Genomic DNA, 23,696 nt, shown 5'->3' on the forward strand with positions numbered 1-23,696 from the left:
ATCAGAATAGGCGAACGTTGAAGTGGAAATTGTCGCGGCGTAAACACGACTTTATATGTTATACATATGTAACCGAAGATCAAGATCGTCCTTCGCAAAATTCAGCTTCAACTCTCGAGCGACTTGCGGAGATAAGGAGAAAAGAGAGAGAGAGAGAGAGAGAGAGAGAGAGAGAGATAGACAGAGATAGAGTAGAGCTTTTAAAAAACGCGGCTGTAATATTGTTTTTACTTTTGCAAGAATCTGAAGCGTTAAAAGAAGAAAAAAAGAAAAAAAAAAAAACGGAAACACGAGTAAACGTAACGCGATTAGCAAACGAAAATAAGAAGAGAACCGTGAAATTTTGTACGTACGTACAAAGGTTGCTACAATTCATCCTCGGCGCAATTTTTAAATTCGAAGAACGTCGGCGGGGGTGTGAGAAAAAAAAAAAAAAAAAAAAAAAAAACTAAGAAGAAGAAGAAGAAGAACAATCAGCAACGAAGGGATGGAAATGATCCTCGAGATTGAATTGCATCAAAGCTTTTTCCCTCCGCCGCCTTTTTTTTTGGGGGGGGGGGGGGGGGGGGGGGCACAAGAAATATAGGCTGTTGAACTGCAGAGGATTACGATCAGCGCGAACCGCCAAAACGCCCGAGGATTTCTTTTAATAATCTTCTTCTTCTTCTTTTTCGTCCTTTTAGCGTCGTCTCGGGATTATTTTTCAATTCCGAATGATAATTCTCATCAATTTCTTCATCCTCGGTGTCCGCGCGTCATGTCGGTTTATTTTAATCAGTTCAAACAAATTTCGCTCGACTTTGATCGAATTGAGAAAATACCGTCGATACTTTCACGGAAATAAAAATTCTTTGATAAAACTAAAAAAACACCACTTTCGATCAGAATCATGGAAACGAGCTTTTCTTTCTCGAGGTTTCTTCCCAGCACTCTACAGTAAGAGAAACTTATTCGAACGAAAATAATAGGAAATTCATATCCAATGTTTAAAATGTGAATCCGACGAAAGACAAGTTTATAAATTAATTCATACGTGTATATATATATATATATATATATATATATATATATTCATCGTGTTTATTTATTATCCTTTGTGTAACGAAGAGATTTGATTTATTTTCGATTGATTTTTTGCTTCACATTATTTTATCGTTCCAAGCTAATAATTTCATAACTTCACGAACAAATATCTGTACATTGTACACAATACGAACGAATATTTACCGAGGCGAAGTAATACCTGAAACGAGAAGGGAGAAAAAAAAAAGAAAAAGAAAGAGCACAGAAACGCAAGAGATCCGCTACCACGTTCGAGAAGTGAGTATAAGACACGTGAAAACATAGGAAAAACGTTTTGTAAAGAGACGATGAAGAGAAAACGGATGGAAAACAAAAGAAAAAAAAAAAAAAAAAATTGAAGCAGAGAGAAAAAGCTTCAAGGAAGAAGAGAAGAAGACTTCGCTGTATACGAATTTATCCCATCGCATCGCCGTCGTCGTCGTTTAAGGATGCCTCGTTGCGTCTCGCCTTGTTTCCATTTTATGCCAAAAATAACATTTTCCTTTTCCCCTAATTTCCCATGAAAAACACGCCCGGGTTTTCGAGCTTGCAAGCTTTTGAGGTGGCCGAGGATTCAGGTTTGTTCGATACGCGATCGCAAGGGAAAATCAACCCCCCCCCACGTCAATCTACAAGTTTGCAATCTGTAGGTCGTAGGTAACCACCACCTACATTAAGGGCGAGAGAAGAGGGGACAGAGACCATGCCTCTCAAAGCGGAAACCCCTTCGTTACACGATTTTCCATCCATCCATCCATCCATCCATCCATCCAACAAGGGTCGCGTCGTCAAGCTTCCTGCGCAAATGGCGCTGCAGAATTCCGATATATATTTTTATTTTTTTTTTCTTGTCTCGGGTGGTTGTGCGAAAGGAAAGGGGAGGGAAGGGAAGGATCCCGAAGCGGGGACACCCCATGACCTAAAATTAACACGCTTCGTCTACCTCGATCAAATTATCATCATCATTATCGCTGGGTATTATTACTACGTATCGTTATTATTGTTATTTTGTTGAAATTCGTCATCGGGTAAAAAGGATATGAAGTAAGAATAAAGTCGATTGACGGTGCGATTGACAAGTTTTTCTCTTCGTCTTCGACGATTTCAAACAATAATACACCCACCCGATTGCATATTTTTCACGAAGATTGAAAATTTTATCGATCTTTGGTTTTTCAAATTACTTATTGTAATACTATTGTTACTGTTGTTGTTGTTGTTATTATTATTATGAATGAAAGAGAACGATCTCCTTTTATCCCTCTGTTAACAATTTCAATATTATTTTTTTTCACCCGGTGCTGATTGCAATAATCTAGCGATCGGCGAGAGCTTATTATTATCGACATAATCACACAAGAACACGTGAACACGGAAAAGCTGTTTTATGAAAAAAAAATATATATATGTACAGTGTACATATGTACGTATATATTGATAGGCAATAATAATACGGGTACACGGCGGATACTTTACGGAGATAAAGAGAAAACGACAAGAGAATCGCTTCGGGCATCTGTCGTTTGATTGCACACTGAGAAAAATTTCATTTGTTACAGTAACTAGAAAAATTCAGTAAAACAGGTATCGTTGAAAAAAAACTGTTTGAATATTGTTGGAATGACGAAAAACGAGGTACGCCTAACCATTTTGCGCTATCGTCGATCCTTTTTTAGTTATTGCAACGCAAAATCAGTTTCCGAGGTTAACTCTACTTTTTTTAGTCAAACAAGGCCAAAAAAACTTAATTTTCATTTTCTACCTGGAACTATATTTTTCGATTGTGGTAAAAAATGAAAATAGTCAAGAACCGAGCGGTAACCGGAACTAAAAATTTCTCTCATTGATACAAAGTTACGTACTTAGGTACGATAAATTCACTATAAGTAAGATACACAGGCGTACCAGTTACTTCGCTTGAAAGTATTCCTCGCTTTGTTTCTTTTAAATTAAATCTAACAATAAATGCGACATCGACAACGTCGGACGTCGAGGAAACAATTCAACTTCTCGTATTTCTCGTTTTACCCGCTAAATCAATTCGTGCGTAAATAACGAAATATAAACGAATGTTGAGAAATCATTGCGGCGGATACACATCTGTGTATATAAATATAAATATACGTATTATGTACTGTATATCACATAAATACCCGCGTAACGAGAAAACGCGGCGATGAATAAATATTACTGATAATTTATATACAAACGGAATATAGGCATATAATATACAGATACTGTATAAATATGGTTATTTTAATTAATGTCCGAGTGACGCGCGGTGAGAAGATTCGTTTTTTTTTTCATTTTTTTAATCATATCATTCTCAACCGGTAAAAATTATTCCAATTCACAAATTGACCGGATATTAAAAACGGTTTAATTTTTCTGTCAAATTTTATCCTTTGACGTTCGGATTACTTGTTTTCATGTGAAACGTGACGCATCGATCGAAACGAAGAAGAAAGAAAGAAAGAAAAAACAAAACAAACAACAACTTTTTGCCATACTGCCTAATAGTGCAAAATTACAAGTGAAAATTTAATCAAACTTTAGCAAATTTTCTCGCAAATCTTGCAACGCGTAGAATCGTGAAAAAAAAAAAATAAATGATAAAATAAAAAAAATTATCTTCAACGAAAAGTGGTTGTGAATAAAAGGATAAGATAAGAAAAAAAAAAAAAAAAATATCCTTTCGTCTCTGGGCGAGTTTTGAAAGTTTTGAGGGATCGACGAAGCTTAACGAAAATAAAGAGAGAAACAGAGATATCGGAAAAGAGCTTAGTGAATATAGGAATTCCACTTTGGTACACAATCATCAATTCTCGTTAGGCATCTCGTTTATATTGTACGAACGACGTAACGACGACTGACGATCTTTCCGCCAAACTTAGTGTGTATATATATATATATATATATATATATATATATATATATATATATATATATATATATATATATGTGTGTGTGTGTGTATGTGTACATAAGAAACGAGGCGTGCGCTTACGAAATGATAAATAAACTATCGATGAATGAATTACGTTCAAAGCAGAGCTTTTACTCGGTATTGCAGTAATCTAGGAAATTCGGTAGGCGAATAAACCGAACGTAAATCGCCCGGAGATCTTTCGAATAATTTATTATCACCCGTAATCCAGTTCTATCAATTATAAACGGTAACTACAAACACTTGCCTGTAATCCTCTCGAATACTACTTACATAAGTGTCTTGTAATAAATTATTGCCCGATTTAGTTAGCGCGAAGTTCAATGAACTTTGAACCGTCAGGTGAAAAAGATTAAATCGCATCGCTCATCGCGACGATAATTATAAAATTATAATTTCAACGACCGAAGTACTAACGATATCGAATCTGTGTAAATTTTTTTCAGATCGAATAGTGGGATGAAATTTTTTTTTTTTTTTTTTTTTTTTTTATGCAAATAATTCGCGAAATTTGATTTGTTTTCCGGTCGGTCGAAACATTATTCACATATTTCAGACAATTCAACTGCTCAATATTCATTCTACAAAATATAAATTGTTGAGTATTCAACGAAATGCGTACAAGAACAAAAACAAAAAAAAAACGTACCGAAAATTACTAGAAATAGAAATATTTGCTTCATCAACTTGGCGAAAAGTAGGTTTGTTTTTTTTTTTTTTTTTTTAATATTATCAAATCTCGCAAATTAATAAAAATTACAATCGCATCGCTCGTGACAACGATGATTATAATTACAACAATGGAAGTACCAACGATATCGAATCTGTGTAAATTTTTTCTCGGACGATCGAAAGAGTGGCAAATTTTTTTTTTCAAATCCAAACGATATGAAAAAAATTTCTTTTCGAATCGTTCGAATCATTTTTCACTTATTTCAAAGAGTCAAACCACTCGGGAACAATCGTTTCACATATAATAAATTGTCGAACAGTTAAGGAAACGTGCGTACAAAAAAAAAAACCACATGCTGAAAAATACTAAAAATAAAAACATTTCTTTCATCAACTTGGTGAATGGTAGGTTTTATTTTTTATTTTTTTTTTTTTTTTCATTCAAAGAAGGAAGACAAAAACCAACTCTCGCAAAAACTCAAGCGAATTCAAGCACGTAATTTGAGTAACGATGGCGTGGAACAATACCTATGGTGTAGGTGGCGCCGTCGATTTGAAAAGTTGCGCTTTTGCACTTCTTGAAGAGCCTGGGATGAGCCGGATGTTGAGGCGGCGGTGGCGGCGGTCCGCGAATAGATCCGGTCTTAGAAACGGATCGTCTAGGATTTTGATCACTCATTTTGTCGCCGAGTGGTGTTTTTTTTTTTTTTTTTTTTTTTTTTTTTTTTTGTTTATTTGTTGATTATTTTTTTTTTTTTTAAACAACGTTCACTGTTTCTCTTCGCATAATTCAAACTTGAAACGCGGATATTTGTTCAATCTGCGAATTGTGACGGTGAAATTTGGCAATTTTTCGGAATGCTTTTTTTTGTTATTTTTTTTGTTTTTTTTTTTCAACAAATTTCGAATCGTACAACGAAATTGTTTGTCAAAATGATCGACGAAGTTTGGCTACTGCGGTTCGCATTTCTATCGCAGTTAAGAATGTAATTAATCACACAGGCACGGAATGGAGCCGGAATGACGAAGTTAATATTCTTGGATGGAATTAAAATATTTCTTGCTTGGTTAATAAAAGGGCGTCGACGAAAGATACAGAGAAAGAGAATTCTGCTGCTATTACGTCGATTTCGGGTCATTTTACTTTGTGCTTGAAAATTCTGCGCCAATTCAATTAGCGAAGTAATTAGCGAAATAATTAGAAAATAAGAAGAAGAGAAGAGGAGAAATTCGTTTGTTTCAAATCGAAATTCAAGGATTCGAGACTCGAGATAGAAGAATAGTTCTATTCATTTTCAGAATTTTCAGAATTCTATTCAACACTGAAATTCATTTCTTTCGACAGACGCAAAATAAAATAACATGGATAGTTGTTTTATTTTTATAAATTTGATTATTTTTCAATCAAGAAACTCTGAATATATAAAATTGTAATGTCAAGAAACGTTTCAGCGTTTTAAAATATATTCTTCAAATAACGGCAATAATTTTTTTCTTACTACACAAATCTTCATATTCTCTTTTCTATTTACGAGTATATTTTGAAAATTGATTGTTCTTCTTATCATTCGTCGAAAATTCATCCATATTATAATTGAAAAGAAAAATTGATTATGCAACGTACGTTATCACTGAGTTGTAACAATAGAATGAATTTAAAAAATCAAGTTTCATTGGAAAGAAAAAAAATGATTTTTTAGCCGTTAACCCGAAGCTTCTCGATTCAAAATACGATTCGTCGAAAGTTCATGCGTCTTGAGAAAAAAAAAAATAAAATGTATATAATTTTTTTTATCACTGGGTCGTAATACTTGAATGAATTTTCGAAATCAAGTTTCAATGCAAATTCTTGAGATTCCAAGATCGGGAAGAAGACGAGATTTGAAAAATCGTGCAATGTTTACGTTAAAGTGAAAAAATTCACGCGGAAATGAATGTGCTAAAATAAATTGACGTTAAAGCCTTGTTTAACTGAAAAAAAAAGTAGAGTAAATCTCTCAGAAACTGATTTTCCCTTGAAATTACCAAAAAAAGGATCGACAATAGCGCAAAATGTTAACGCGTTCCTCGTTTTTCGTAATTCCAACAACATTGAAACAGTTTTTTTTAAACGATACCTGTCTTACTGAATTTCTCTAGTTACCGTAACGAATGAAATTTTTCTCAGTGTACAGGGGAAGGTGGGTACTTAAAACGGGGTACTTAAGGAAATACTAAAACTTTGCGAACGTAAGTATGTTGAATTTTCTTTTTTTCAGTTGCAATCAACGTAAATAATGTCAATTTTTACTATTTCCAGTAAGAAAAAAATTTTATTTTTGCGAGAAAAATGGGGTAACCCTAAAAAAAGTAATTTTTTTTTTTCCTTCTTCAAGCAAATAAAATATGTGTAATAATTACTTTTCAAATTAACGTTAGTAATAAAATTTACTCTCAACGTAATTTTTAAAAAGTTTTTTTTCTTGTTGTTTCCATTTCTTTTACTTGTATTTTTTCGCAAAAAGTATACAAATGTTTTCTTTCTCTTTTAGCTTCTTAGTGTAAAACGATGCTAGATGTCATTTTTGACCGTTTACGAAATTTTTGGGTTACCCCATTTTGCCCCCCCCCCCTGCCCCTATATATGCGTACAGGTACGTAATAAACATGAACACGTACATACATTCGTCCGCATCTACCTACACGTCGTCCATATATCGAGTTAAACACCGGAGGTCAACATCCAATTTCAATTCGCAATCTATGTGCACAGGTATGTATATATACATATATATATATATGTGTATATATATACACATGTGTACATGCACGCATGTATACATAAGTATGTACCTATGCGGACGCTGGTTCAATTGCGGCAACGACTAAAACACGCGTACATAGGTGATTATATAATGTACGCCCCCGCTTACCGCGTCACGCGATCGCGAATCACACGTGGCATGTGGGAAAATTTCAGGTGAGAGGATTGAAATAAACGAGGACCCGGGGCGAGTTTGCCGGAAAATATCTATTTCGAGGGGGAAATTTTCAAGCCTCTTAGTCTCGTCGTTGTGTGACAATTAAATTCGCAATTTTACAGAGTGTGAAAAAAAAATAAAAAAAAAAAAAACACGCGTGTTTTTGGCTTACAACTGTGACATTCGTTTCTTTTGTACCCTTTCAAATTTTGTATCTGGCTTTATACGCGATGCGAAACAAAAAAAAAAATAAATAAATAAATAAAAAATATAATGTAACACGTCAAGAAAAATAATCTCGCATTTTATGCAATTTTTGTTTGCTGTCAAATTCAGGTTTGTTTTGTTACAATTAAATCGTGATTATCACTTGCGGATTTTAATAACGAAATTTATTTGCAAATCTGTACATTTGCTTCAATAGAATTCGGTTACTCGAATCAATTTACATTTCTTTCTTTTCTACCAGTCGATTGAATTCAATCATCAGATTCGTCGATTTGAAAAAACAAAAATATATATATATCGATGTGCGTATAATATATTTTCTTATAGACACGCCAATTTATTTTAATATATAATATAATCATTCGTTAGGTGGTGAAAATTTAAATTCAAACAAATATCAAAATCACTTTACAGAACAATTGATTAACTGGATATTTCTTTTTTAAATTGACTGAACGAGTCGATCTGTGATTTAAAAAACGTGTTTCTTTTTTTTTCAGCGCGTTAACTGAAAAAATCTCATTCATCTTTCTTTTCCCCACAACGTGGGCAATTTTCGTCGTCTTCGCAGGATTAAAAAAATCTGTTTGACCCTCGTGATGACAGAATAAAAAGCTGAAGATGATTTCACGCTTTGTCACACTTAGAGATTTTCAAATTTTGTTCAACGAGTGTAATCGTGCGGTTGGGATAATTTCGGTTTTTATCGTCCCGTTTTTGTCCTTACTCATGTCCGTGTTTGATGTCCGCACTTTTTTTTCCTCTACCTTCTCTTTTCATTTTGATACCGTCACGCGTGTCCTTGTTTCTCCCTTGCGCTTCTTTATTTTTAGCCGTCTAATCCAAGCTCGTCGCTATATCACAGGTATCAGGATATACCGAGTGTCCCGTTTTCGAAAACAAAGGAAACACAAGATGAACCGTTACACGTGAGCAAATTAAAAAAAAAAAAAAAAATTGTTTAATCAGTGCAATTCCGAGTACAAGAAATATTTCAAATTTATACTATTCAATTTTCCGACTATATTTTTCAATTCTATTTTTCAAATGTTTTCACATGTTGGTTTATTTTTCAATTTTTTTTTTTTTTTTTTTCTTTCTTTTTTCCCCTCTCTTTCTTCAGACTTGAAAAATGTAGAGAGACCGGCAAAAAGAAACATTTTTAAAATCTTCAGTTTTTCTTTTCAACTTAAATTTGTCATTTCTTTTTTTTTTTTTTCTCCTTCCGTTCACTTCGTCATTTTCCTAGTCGTAGTAAAAAAATTTTTTGATTTTGATTTTTTTTTTTTTTTTTTCGTTTTATTTAGTTCACTCTGTAAGTAAAATGACAAGGGATGAAACCTGACGAATTTTCCGACTTTTATTCCGCATTGATCGCCGTTTATACGTACTAACTTCGTCCAGACACGCATCCTCTTGCATTATTTGTTACCGAAGACGATATATGGTATAAGATGAATGAGGTACGCGATGTGAATGTTTTATGTATAAATAACCCAGGGGTGAAAATAGAATAATTTAACCTTGCTATTTTCGAAAACGACTTTAGCTTAACGATATATGATGTGTTAAGAAAGTAACGGGAATGAAAAAAAAAACAAATACTTACGGATACCAACAGATTCGCGTTGAAGAGATTTTAACAACATAATTGATCTTTTGAATTTGAACAGATAAAACAATGGATATTATTGTAACAGAAATCAACGAAAAATAAAGACCAAAGAGATTATCTTTTTAATCTTTATCGATCGTCTAGTTAGTTAAAATTTTCCTTTCAATCGGATAGTCATTTGTTTGTTTTGTTTTCCGGTATAAATTAAGAGAAAAAAAAAAAAAAAAAGGTTAATATCGTCAAACCTGCAATTTATACGAGAAGAATACAAAAAACAAAGCAGGCGTAAAAAAGCTAAGAACAAACGAACGAAAAAAAAAATAAAAATAATAATGATAATGATAATAATAATAATAATAATACAACGCGGAATGAGAAAAGTCAGATGTAACGCGAAGCTCATAATTCGAGTCGTTGGAAAACGCGTTAAGTCACATCAAACGATCCCACGGTTTCTCTGCTTATGTACCTGTAATAAAACCGTCCATTCGTCTTTCTCGCAATGAACGTACAATTTTTAATTGCCTGCGTAGTGTACATTGGGAAAAGGTAATCAAGTTTCATCCCGTTATATACCGTTGTTTGCAGTATTAATTTTCTTATAATCGCATTGCCGTCAAAATTTATCTCGAATCTTTCTTTATTTCGTATTTATTTCCCCGTATTTTTGTGTTTGTGTGTGTTTGTGCGCAAGATTCGTTTTACAATTTTATAATTTTAGCTCCGCGCTTCTGGTTCGATAATTATGAGAAAAGAGTTGAAAGGAAAGGAAAGAAAGCCCAAACGAAAAAAAAAAAAAAACCATACATCGGTGAACTTTACACTCTTTATTAGTTGTTTGCAAAATAATATAATGTAATATATATTTGCGATGGTTTTTTCACTTTAAATCTGTAAATTTAATTTAATTTAATCTCTCTCTCTCTCTCCCTCTTTCTTTCTCTTTCCCTTTCTTTTTTATATTCTACGACAAAAGTGAAGACGGATGAAAAAGGTCGAAGGCTTGAATGATTCCTAGTTTAGAAAAAATAGCGTTTAATCAATAATAAATAAAAACTGAACGGCATAAATTCGGTAAACAAAATCAAAAATTATATTATCCAAGAGCGATAAGCTGACAATTTGAGTAACGACTTGGATAACTGCAAAAAAAAAAATAACATCGACAAAATTAATCGAAATAGTGATAAAACAAGAAAAAAAAAAAAAAAAAAGAACATCGAAAATTAAATGCCGAATTAACGTAATACGCGTTGGAGAAAAAAAAGCCGACGTCTCTTAATTAAAATTTCAAACGACGCGAGCTGCACTTTCAAACCGCATGCATTTTTATTTCGACAAAACTTTTTTCTTTATCGTCCTTTTTAATTTTTTTTTTTTTCTCCCTACTATTCGAGTCGCGCTTAGAATCCTACCTAAGTATATATGTATGTATATATACATTCCACGTTATGTACAGGAAAACCGTCTAATGAATTCCTTACATATAACTTAATTAACCACTCTAACCTTAATTAATCAATTTCATATAACTTTTTATCCTTTTTATTTTTTTTTCACTCCGTCGCACTCGCTGTTACACACCACTTGACTTTTTGCTTCGTTTCGCTTTCTAAAAAATTCTTGTCTCGTTGTGCAGGAAAAAAGAAAACAAAAAAAAAAAAAAATAAATAAATCCCCTTCGAAGATGATATTCAGAATTTGAAAAATTGAAAAACCAATTCGTACAATTTATTTGACTTCACTGTATAATTTGTCTTCACATAATTCTGCACAATCTCTTTAGCACAATGTTTTTGAAAAATCTTCGGTAACTCGTAATTCTTTAAAAATAATTTTCACGCGATTTCATGCGGTTTTTTTTTTTTTTTTATATTTTCAATTTTGGATTCAAATTCAACAGGGTGTCTGGATCATCTCGATTTACACAAGTGGTTTGGTATTTTCACTTATTCGATTCCGCGTGACGAGTTTCGTACACGACCTTTTTTTCTTTTTATCCTTCACCTTTTCGACCGTTCGAAATTCGCGTGAAAGAAGGAAAAACAAAAAAACAAAAAAAAAAAAAAAACACACGGAAAGGCCAAAAAAAAAAAATCTCTTCGCAACTAGCTAAGCGCGATTTTCCCTTCGATATTTTTTTTATTTTTTTCTATTTCCTTTATCACCGTAGTCCCGAGAACTCCGACACACACGTCCTCTCGAAGCGAGTCTCTCCACGTGGTCTGTCAACCCCCGTGGCGTTTATCTGGGGTGTTTCTTCGCGTATTCTGCCTCGATTTGACGCCTGCGCGACTCGCTCCGTCGATTCCAGACCGACTCCAAAACCGCGAACCAGAAGGGGAGGGTGGAAAACGGGGCAAAGGTGCGAAAGGGGTTGCGGAAAAAAAAAAAAAAAAAATTGCCGGTCAATTTTATCGAGAGAGAGAGAGAGAGAAGCAAAAGAAAAAAAAAAGTAGAAACGTATCGTTTTTTCTTTTTTATTTTCTCTCTCCCTCTCTCTCTCTCTTTCCATTTCACTATCTATATCTCTATCTCCGTGCCTGGGTCAGGAATTTGGCGATAATTGCCGCCACTCGTCACAGATATCCAACAATTGACAGCTGGTATTAGTCCGTATTGACAGGACACTGATCGCGACCCTCCCCCTGCTACAGACGGCGACTAATTAACAAAATTCCCAATTTCGAGTCGACGGTTTTGCGATACCTATTCGAAAAACCGATACAGACAGAGACGAAGAGAGAGGACGGGAATGAAAAAATTGTGAGAGGTTAAAACGAACTAAAAGAATACAAAAAAAAAAGAAATAGTTGAATAAAAATATTCGTTTGGCTAAGATAGTTGCCATTCTTCTTTTCGTTTAATCGTAGTTCATCCGGCGGGCATCGAATATACATCGAGAATTTGATAATATCGAGATTGTAAGAAATCTGTATTTTACAATCGCGAATCGTCTTCCATTTTGGAATTTGAGATTTTATTTGATTCAATCAAATTGCAACGCGTTCACCAAATTACTCGTCCAAAGTAATATTACCGACAACTTTAACGAGGGTGCAGAATTTATAGTTAAACATCGGCAAAGCAGATCAATCGAACAATTGAAAGTATCTGTGTGAAAAATCCAATGTTTCGTAGATGGGTAAATTTATTTTGAAAAAAAAAAAAAAAAAAAAAAAAAAATGGCAGTCACAGCCTTTTCAATTCTCCTCGTCAAAATGCGAAACAAGAAAAAATCTGAATCAACGATAAACGGTTGTTAATAATTTTCAACGATGTCGATAAGCCGATAAAGAGTAATTGTTCAGCTAGATAAGAAATTGATAGTGTTTAATGGAATACTGATCGATCGATTAATTGATAATACATGTTTCTTGCGAAGCGTCGACGATTCTTCGATTCGGTAACGGTAAGTATTCGCATTAACGGCTCGCCAAGTATGTGCTTCGAATTGTTTCGCTGTGAATTCAAGGTTTCACATAACGAGGAAACTTATTATGAAGTACGTATCCGAGCCAAGATCCAACGCTAATTGGCAGACTTTGATCAGGCAGCTTTGTCTGAGCCGTTGTTCGAATCGAGGGCTCGAATATTACCTGAAGGTTGCTCTACGATATTAATACTAATCCAAGGCAAGGAGTCAGCCGATAAATAAACTCAACTAATCACGGAGTGATCGAATATTTCAACCTGTTGAAATAGAATTTTAAATTGAACATCGAAATTTTGTATCCAAAAACTTGTCGGTTTTTTTTTTTTTTTTATTTAACCTTTTATTCTCCGTGCAGTTTACGTATGAAAATCTTATGTATAGTATTATTCCTGTAAAACTGTGAATGTCAATTTTATACAAGATCTAGAAAAGAAAAAATGTCAATATCACGTGGCATGAAAATAGAATGAAGAACGGAGTTTCAAAAGCAATTTAAAAATTGTACACGTCGAAATATCGACGCGATACGGGTAAAATATTGATTTCGAAGTCAAGAACTATGTCAGCAATTCCGAAAGAATCACAGGAGGGTATATGGAGGGATGTCGACGGTTTGAAAGTTTGAAATTAAGTTTCACAAGTTTCCCGGCTTTTCCGTAGGGAAAAGACTCTCGATCTAACCGGAAATTTTTCACCTACAAATATTACCTTCGATTCACAAAATCTTTCGCAAGAATTGGTTTCGATTTTCCTAGTATTCCTGGTAAGTCAACGTACAAGGTAAAAATATCGAAAATTGCAAATTTCAGTATTTATATACGGATATTAGATTGTGTCAAAGAGTCGACTATTTTCTTTTTTTTTTTTTCCGAAATTCAAGTTCAAAATAATTTATTTAAAGTAAAAAGGTGTTTAAGGACCCTGAATAACTTTTGAAAGAGTAAATTTATCATAAAATGAAAAAAGAACGTTTTTGTAGAGCGTTGAATTCCCTACAAAAATACTTTCTGGTCTTATCATTGCACTTATGCGTTGAACAGTTATAAAGTTGCAAAATATAATGAAAGAAAAAAAAAAAATTCCATTGTTATTCAAATGGGAAATAAAAAATCGCGATAACGCACCTCGGAATATTGATATCAACAGCTCGAATTTGGATATCATTCTTTTTCCGTGATTTGAAACAATATGTTCGACTTGAATTTTGAAAATAAAAATGTTGGATTTTTTTCATACAGTTTATATATTTCTTTTGTATTTGTTTCAAGCACGCTCCATTAAATCGTACCAAAAAAAACAAAAAACAAAAAGACAACGCAACAAAGAAATGGTGAAAGAAAAGCCGTCGAGGCGGTGAGAAAGAGGCGGAAATCGGTTCTATTAAGCTCCGTACAATGCTATCCAGATTAAACCGTTTCACCAGCATTCTGATTGCTATTAAGTAAGATTAGATTAGATTAGATTAGATACCGCTCGCATTATCTTTCCCGGCTACTACCGTGCTCAGAGCTACGTGACCGGGAAGTCAATCATTGCCTTATACACACAATAAGTGTATAATACGCACAGGCAGGTATATTTGAGTGCGCCTGTTCGTGTGTGTGCGTGTATTAAAGCTGCAGGCACACAGTTAACCCCTTCTTCGATCCCAGACATGATTCTGTGGCCGCGAATATCTCCTAAGCGTAACAATATCGTCCCTTCAATCCAAACTGCAGCCCCCGGGACGTCAGGAATTAGAAATAAAAGTCGTAAACCTGCGACGTCATGCTGATATCTAACCGCACGCTAGATGAATTTATACATCGACACAAAGGGCGCGATAAATCGCTCTCTGATAACACCAGTGATAAACGTTAACTCGATTTTACATTAACACATCCGTAGTTTTCAAATTGCAAATGATATAAAAATTGTAGTTGTAGTTGTAGTTCCAGTTGCAGTCGTAGTTGTAGTTGTAAATGTAGTTGTAGTTGTAGTTGTAGTTGTAGTTGTAGTTGTAGTTGTAGTTGTAGTTGTAGTTGTAGTTGTAGTTGTAGTTGTAGTTGTAGTTGTAGTTGTAGTTGTAGTTGTAGTTGTAGTTGTAGTTGTAGTTGTAGTTGCAGTTGTAGTTGTAGTTGTAGTTGTAGTTGTAGTTGTGGTTGTGAATCAAAATGTAGTTGTAGTTGTAAATGTGAATCTAGCTGTAATTGCGAATGCCAATGTGGTTGTAGTTATAAATAGAGTTGTAGTTGTATCTCCAGTTGTAAATGTAAATGTAGTTGTAGTTATAAATCTAAATGTAGTTCTAGTTGGAAATACGAATCTAGCTGTAGTTTTGAATGTCAATGTGGTTGTAGTTGTGAATGTAGTTGTAATCGCGAATATAGTTGTAATTGTAGCTGCAGTTGCAGTTGCAGTTTTAGTTGTAGTTGTAGTTTTAGTTGTAGTCGTAATAGTAGTTCTGGTTGTAGTTCCAGTTGTAAATGTAAATGTAGTTGTAGTTATAAATCTAAATGTAGCTGTATTTTGTGATTGTAGTTGTAGTTGTAGTTCTGTTTGTAGTTCTAGTTGTAAATGTAAATGTAGTTGTATTTGTAGTTTCAATTTTAGTTGCAGTTGCAGTTGCAGTTGCAGTTGTAATTGTAGTTGTAAATGTAGTAGTAGTTGTAGTTGCAAATGCAAATCTAGTTGTAGTTGTAAATGTAAATACAGTTGTAGCCGTAAATGCAAATACAGTTGTACTTGCGAATGTAGTTGCAGTTGTAAATGCAGTTTCGGTCGCAGTTGTAGTTCTGTTGTTCAATGTGTGATACTTTTTCTCGCACGCGATTCATTGATCAAAACGATAGTTCGGTAAACCACATTCCATCGAATAAAATCACTGACATTTGTCGTTATCGACGTACAACGCGCCACCCGATTCTTTCGCATTCTTTTCACCATCCTTTCTCTCGGGTCCCTTTTCTCTTATTATGAGAAATGGATACGCGCCTAGCCTTGCAAATTTTCCAACCAATGCTACACGTATGGTACAGTGGGATATATCCCCCCCGGTGCGCGATGCTCCCTCAGGTGTAAAAGAGGCACGCTCCGATGCCTTGGCAAGCTTTTCCGCATTATTGGGCTTCGCACCCCTTTCGCTGCTCTTCTCTATACCCCAAGTATAATAATAATAGTAATAATAATAACAGTAATAACAATAATAACAATTCTAATGATACAATATGCTTGCTTATGCCTGTAACGCGTACGCAATATGTTTGTATACACATATTGAATACACAATACGTGTTTATTTATATTTATCATTCGGTGCACTGCGCATGCATGAAATATTATTATCGATACTCGTTTGGAATGTGGATCAACTGAAAAGAGGAATTTAATTTACTGTTATTTATGTCTGTTAGTGTTTCACACGTTACACCGATTATTTTATTCTTTCTTTGAATTGTTCAAAATATTTTTGGAGGTGTTTCTTTGTTGAGCATCGTTAAAATCTAATATCTTCAATTTCAAATTACTGGTAGTAAAGTTTCAGGCTAATCAGCCGAAACACAAATTGGAGTCGAATTTGAGCGTCAAAAGAAATTTGGAAGTAGAATCGACGGATGATTGAGGCGATTTTCACCAACGATGGCGATCAAATGACAAAAGAAACATCGATTTTCAAGACACTAAGAGAAGCGTCCGCGGATACGATAAGCGAAGGAATAAAAACAAAAAAAAAATCCGAAGAACATAAAAATAAGCATAATTACTGAATGCATGGGGATAATAAACTGTGAGGAAAAAAAATGAATGAATAAATAAATAAACAAGAAATCGTACCGTGTGAAGCTTTCAAATTTCGATAATCGCATTTTGAATTGTTGCCTGGAAGAAAAAAAAAAAAAAAAATGAATAAAAATAAAAATAAGAAGAGAAATAAATATAAACGTATTCAAAATGGGACAAAAATATTATATTCACCCCGAAACATTTTCTGCACAACTGTCGCAAGCTCGCGGCTATACATGTGTAATATATGTATATCATTACCTCCAGCAAGCCGTTGGAAGAATTGAAATGTAAAAAAGCCATGCATACATATGCAATCGTAAGTCCTAGGTACCTGCTATAAATATTTAGCGACGTAAAAATAGCGGGAGAAAAATTGCAATGTAGTTTACGCAAAAGTGCAAATACGCGTTAAATCTGCCACGAAATAAAAATCTTCGCTAATTTTTATCCATAAAAAATAAAGAAAGCTATTATCATTCCCTATTGTCGCAAAATATTTTATTTGCAGTCTTGAAATGTTAGACTGGATTATTTTGAAACTTCCGCGTCGAAGAGAGACGTTACATTGTACAAAATTTACACCCTTAATAAATTGAAGATATTCTTGCGAAAATTTATCATTCACGCGATAATTTCACGCGCAAATTTATTTTTTTTATTCACGCCAATTTTGACCTCAGCAACCTCGAATTCTCCCGGCTCAGCGTTATAAATTTTGACCACGATTTCTCCCGACGATTCGGCAGACGGGAAACCCCTGAAGGCCAGACCGGACCTTCGTTCCGTATCGAAAACTGGAAGCGAACTCCGGACCGTTTTTCCAGGCTCCGAAGCCTTTCCTGGGACCGGTAAGCCAGGGAAATTTTGCCGACGGCGCCACGAGTGGTACGGAAATTCGCTGTTTGCAGGGTCAGCGTACCTGCCTTCCTATTTTAACAGAGTTTTGTCCGTGTCTAGTATCGATCACCCTCTCATTGCCTCCGATGCGCCGCTCCCGACCACCCTTACACTCCAAGGTTCATCTGCATGCGTGCAGCAGTCTCGAGTGTCTGTTAGAATTGTGCAATTTCCTTTTTGCAAATTTTCAAACCACCGTTATCATCGAGCTTCGGTTGATTTTACGCGGATTTCAAAACCGCCGGAATACCGATAATTTTTAGAATTTCGAATGGAAATCGTGGAAACAATTTGAACACTGAGAAATATTTTATTTGTTACAGTAACGAGAAAAATTGAGTAAAACAGGTGTCGTTGAAAAAACTGTTTGAATATTGTTGGAATTACGAAAAATGTTGTTTTTGGTAATCGCAACGCAAAATCAGTTTCTGAGGGTTTACTCTACGTTTTTTAGTTGAACGAGGCTTTAAATGAAGTTATAAATTTACCACGTGAAATTTTACCGTACATTTACCTATTTATCGATCCATCTCTGAAATTCTGAGTCATAATTTTCGAAAATATATTTCGGATCAAAACAGTTCAATTACCGCAATTTTGCGCATTATACGATTATTGAGATCTTCGGTGAAAAAGAAGACGAGGAAAATAAAATAAATATAGAAAAGCTTCTCGACAATTTTCAGATTTCTTTCATCCTCTGATGCTGCTTCTTTGTTTCTCTTCATTTTCACGCCCGCAAGCTCCGGAAAAAAAAGGAGGCGAAGAAAAGTAGAATATGTTGCGAGGAATAAAAAAATAGGGGAAAGAAAAAAAAAACAACGCAGATAAAAACTCTACTCGAGGAAGAATATTATTATACAATTTGCATTGCAAAGTATGTATTCGAGACGACGGTTACGTTTATATGCGGCATTGATAATAGTTTCCTTTTTTATTCCCACCATCCTTCCTACATCAACTTTGGTTTTACACTTTTTATCCTGTTCTTATTCTGTTTTGATTTCATACCGCTTGTCGCGTCGTGATAAAAACAATATCCAAAATTTGGTAAAATTGGCGCGTTGGATTTATCACACGCGTAAAACGATTCACAACCAGGACTATTGTTACACGATATATTTGACACAAAACTCTTGTTATATCGTGATGCAAATTTTCGCTAAAGCGAAAAAAATTTTTTCTTGCTTTCCTTTCCCGATATTCTCATTTTCATGGCCTGTTTTGCCAACAGTAGGTAAAAAAAGGGGGAAAGGATAAGGAAAAAAAAAGAAAGACCGTAAAATTTTCACATCTTTGAAAATCTCTATACAAAACGTACGCTTATATCATATTCATTCGTGAAAATACGCCTATATATTCAATCGCCGAGACGAATACCGAAACTCCCGTTTATACTTCGGACGTAAATTCTCACCCCTCGCAGAGCTTTGCCATCTACGGAATTGAAATACCGCGACCGCATTCTTCGCCTTCCGCAGGTATATGAAGTTTTTCTTTTTCTTTCTTTTTTTTTACGATTTCTTTATTTTTCCTTTTACCTTGCAGATCCTTCATCTTATTCCCCTCTCTTCGCACTTGAAAAAAAAAAAAGTAAATCCGCTGCTTTTGCAATTTAATTCATCATCGGACACGTACTACTTTAAATACTCTATAATATTGACAAAAAGCTTCGCGTTGTTATGTTAAAAGTCGAGAATTATCGAAACGTTGTGACAAGTTAAATTTATCGCAACGATAAAAATTTCAGCAATAACGTTGTTCGTATTTTTGGTAAAAAATGATTGAAAAAACGAAATCTATAACAATTTACAGGAATGATGAAAAAAAAAAAAGAAAATAAAAACTTTCGGCTTACCAAATTAAAAGTATTTAACCATCGCCAGATTTGTGATTGCAATATTTTTGAACAGTTGATTCAGTGCATTTGCAATCATAAAATATTATTCGTATTTGTAAAAAAACGTTTCTGTTTCTAATTCCGCGACAACTTCAAGCAATTTCATTTTTTTTTTTGCAACGAAGAAGAAGAAGAAGAAGAAGAAGAAGAAGAAGAACGGAGTTTCTTTGTTATTTCCAAAAATTTGCCAATTTCGTTGGTAAAAATTTATACATTTTAAGAAAAGTTCGATATTTTCATCCCTTATTTCGACCAATTACATTTTCCCATCTTTTTATTCAATTATATTTCAACTCGGAGTAGTGACTTCTAATGAACTCATTATTATTTTTTACGCTCTGACTTACAATTAGCGATCGTTTCAAGATTACTCGACCTTTTTCTGTTAATCGATTGAACACGACGATTTTTATTCTTATTTATATCAGGGATGAACAGCCTCAAAATACATTTTTACTTGAAACACTCGGTAATTATTAAGTGTGCGATACTTGTGTACTTGATACTGAATAAATAACTAAATAAGTTAATAGTGAAATAAAAAATACCAAGTAAAAATTTATTTAGTACTCTTTTGACTAGAAAATACAAAGCGACAAATGTATTTTGTTCTTTTCCATTCTTCTTCTTTTGCTATTTTTATCAAATACTTGCACTCCCTGCAGAAATTCGCGTGCACGTTTGCATCTGTGTGTTGCACATATGTACACATACATACAGGGTGTCCCGATTTAAAAAACGCGTTACGTTTTCAGTCGACCTAATGGTTCATTTGGAAAATGTGTCCTATAAAGGTTGTACGATTCGTAGGGGGACACGTGAAGAATTTTTTTCACGCGGTTGACCATCGCAACTGTTAATGCTGGACCAGTTTTAAAAATAATATAGAACCGTGCATTTTTCGTTCAACTCAAATATTCTTTATTCAAAACTGAACTGATTTCTGAGGAAATTGTTTTTTTTTTTTATAAAATGAATAGTTCGTGAGATACGATAAAGAATAAAAATTCTGCAAGACACGATGAATATAATTCCTAATGCGTGGATAGAAATTCCAAAAGCAATCCATTTGAATCCACCTCTCCGTGTATCACAGGATTTGATTTTTCGTCGTACCTCGCGAACTATTCACTTAATAGAAAAAAAAATTTCCCGACAAAATTGTACATTTTCAAATAAAGAATATTTGAGTTGAAACAAAAATGTACGATTCCATTTTTTTTCTTTTTGTTTTTTTTTTTTTTTTGTTAAACTGGTCCATTCTCCACAGCCATCAACAGTCACGACGTTCAACCGCGTGAATAAAATTCTTCACGTGTCTCCCTCCGAATCATAAAACTTTTATAGTACACATTTTCTAATTGAACCATCGGGTCGACTGAAAACGTAATGCGTCTTTTAAATCAGGACACCCTGTATACGTATTGCTTACGAAAAACAAAAAAAAAATAAATAAAAATAGCTTAGAAAATAAGGAATGAGGGCCCGAAAATTGTCGAAGAAGCTCTACTTTTTACTAAGTTACTATTTTATATCTACTTTTAATCTAAGAAAAAAAAAAAAAAAAAAAACAAGCTTCACAAGAAAAGACTATTTTTTTTTTTTTTTTGTTTTTCGTCCTCAAAATAAAATAAAATATTCTTGAAAAAAAAAAAAAAAAAAAAAAACCAACAATGCTAGTTCTCGGCCCACTTTCGGACTAGGACGAAAAATTATGTTTCGGTATAAAAATTTCCAAAAATTTTGAGGTCGTATTTTGGGCCAAACAGAACCCAAAATAAATTGGACATCAAAATCGGAAGGGGTCAGGCCCGGCAAATTGACATGGAATGCCCCATATGTATATATAGTATTTACGTGTCGCGATTTATCGTCTCCCGGTTGGCTTGCCGCTTGTCCTAGCCTCGGTGGCTGAATGCAGCAGCAGCCTCTGCACGTTCTGCACATCCACTGCATACATGCATACATGCATATATCTACTGCCTGCAGCAGTGTGGCTGTGGATGCTTAAGTGCATCTGCAAGCGTTCTATATATTTTCTCCAGCGTCGCGTCGGTGCTGCAGTAATTTTATACATGCATACATACATATATATATATATATATATATGCATGCGTAAAAGCACACTTTATATACATTTATATATAAAATTACGATACATGTATACATATAATACTTTACATACTACGTAGCTGGAATACGTACCACCTAACCTGCAACTTTTTATCGCAAGAGAGTAGAGAGAGATAAATCATTTTTACATTTTTTTTCCCCCAAGGATATCTTTCGAACACAATTTTCTACGCTGAGAAAAATTTCATTCGTTATGGTGAACAGAAATATTCAGTAAAACAGGTATCGTTAAAAAAAAAAAAACTGTTTGAATATTGTCGGAAATACGAAAAACGAGGTACGCCTAAACATTTTGCGCTATCGTCGATCATTTTTTGGTTATTGCAACGCAAAATCAGTTTCCGAGGCTTGCTCTACTTTTTTAGTTAAACGAGGCTTTAACTTCAATTTATTCATGCGCGAGCATTAAATTTTCGCAACAGTTGCAAGAAGATTTAGGAACAGCGATCGTAATGAGAAAGAATAGTAACGGATACTAGACTTTCCTGTAACAGCTAGAAAACTAATTTTCATTTTCTACCTAGAAGTATATTTTTCGATTGTGGTAAAAAACGAAAATAGTTAAGAACCGAGCGGTAATCGAAGCTAAAAATTTCTCTCAGCGATATGGCTAATGATATTTGTAGTTATTTAGTTGTTTCTTTTGTTTCTCTTCTGCTCAAAGGAACAGAAATTTCAGTGAACGTTACCGAGGATGGAAAAAAAAACTGTAATTTTGACTGAAAAACGAAACAGAAAGCACAAAAAAAAAAATATTCAAAAAACATTCTACAAGGAAAATTGAATACTGAGCAATTGATGTTGATTTTCAACAAAAGTATAACAGAACAAAAATTTAAATTCAAGTTTCTTACGATCAAAGTAATTTCGCGCATGGCAAGAAAAAAAAAAACATTACTGCTTCGGTTTAATATTGTGCCAAGCGAATTCTAATCAGTTAACAATAGCGAAAGTAATGAATGATTTTCGTTAAACGGTAAAGCACGCGATTGGAATTTTGGAAATTCTTAACATAAATTTAAATCGATGGTTGAATAGGCAGAAGAAGCCGAAAGACGCGCCGGTTTGTGCAGTAATTTCAAGAATTTTCTCATCGCATAGCTGCTGAATCCTTCAAGCTTTCGATGGACCTCGAGTTTCCAACAATCTTGCATAGTTCGCCCGCTGATCGATTGAATTCGTTTTATAAATTTTCTCCCGTTTCTCTCTTCTTCTTATTCTTCTTCTACTCGTATTTCTTTTTCGCCCTCTTTCATCTTTTCATTCTTATTCATCTTCCAGTCGCGTACAGTGTTTTGAAATTTCAAGTAGTAAAGGCAAAGTTTGGCCGTACAAAACGAGCGCTACAAAACTTCGTCAAACTCTGGTATAAAGGAAAGGAAAAATTTTCTATCGAACTTGGAACGGGAATTTTCTTTCCGGTTCGTGGAATATCCTCACAGCGAAATAGTTCAAAGAATTTATAAACGTACAATCGCGTACGATACGTTATTTAAAAAAAATTAATGACCATCCGAGAAAGGATAAGACTTTGAAAGATCTTTTCAAATCGACATTCAAACATTCCGTGAAGTATAATATACAAAGTTATTGTCGAATATCCAAAGTTTTGACACAAGCTTGAAATTTTTTTTCTAAACATCACCGTGTACAGAATATTCTTTGGTCATATTCGACAAAGTTTACGAAAATGACATTTTTCTACTCGCCGTGTAAAATTGACGTCAGTATTTTTGTGGTGCAACAAGCAAAAAATGGCCAAGCTTTTTTCCTCCCTCGTTTTGAATTTTTTCATACAATTCAACGAAGTTTTGCAATCGTTTGTTAAATTTTCAACCTTATCCAATAAAGGTGGTCAAATTTCAGTTTTCGATAATGCCATGTCATCGAATAATTGCGGTGAGTCGATTCTCCGCGTGAATTTACCCCGTCAAATCGAGCGATGACAGTAAAATAAATTCCAACGTTCGAAACATTGATTGGCACTGCTGCCACTGCCGCTTATTTTGCAGTTAGTTACTACAAGCGGTATAAAATCGTCGACAAAGCTCAGACCAGCTTTTCCCGCACCTGATAACTTA

General features: G+C 34.2%; 1 protein-coding gene across 2 annotated transcripts in view; it reads right to left on the minus strand.

The window, feature by feature from the left end:
* LOC124299809 (calcium/calmodulin-dependent 3',5'-cyclic nucleotide phosphodiesterase 1-like) overlaps positions 1-23,696 on the minus strand; it is a 170,493-nt gene that overhangs the window by 121,470 nt on the left and 25,327 nt on the right. The window contains exon 1 of one of the 2 annotated variants that reach the window (XM_046753178.1): positions 5,210-5,888. The exons of the other annotated variant lie outside the window; for it this stretch is intronic. Within the exon in view, the coding sequence (XP_046609134.1) occupies positions 5,210-5,360 (151 nt within the window). The 5' untranslated portion in view covers positions 5,361-5,888. Of the gene's footprint in view, positions 1-5,209; positions 5,889-23,696 lie in introns of those variants that run through there. 2 annotated transcript variants of the gene reach the window in all.

The sequence above is a fragment of the Neodiprion virginianus genome, chromosome 3 (assembly GCF_021901495.1).
Source record: "Neodiprion virginianus isolate iyNeoVirg1 chromosome 3, iyNeoVirg1.1, whole genome shotgun sequence".
Lineage (NCBI taxonomy): Eukaryota > Metazoa > Arthropoda > Insecta > Hymenoptera > Diprionidae > Neodiprion > Neodiprion virginianus.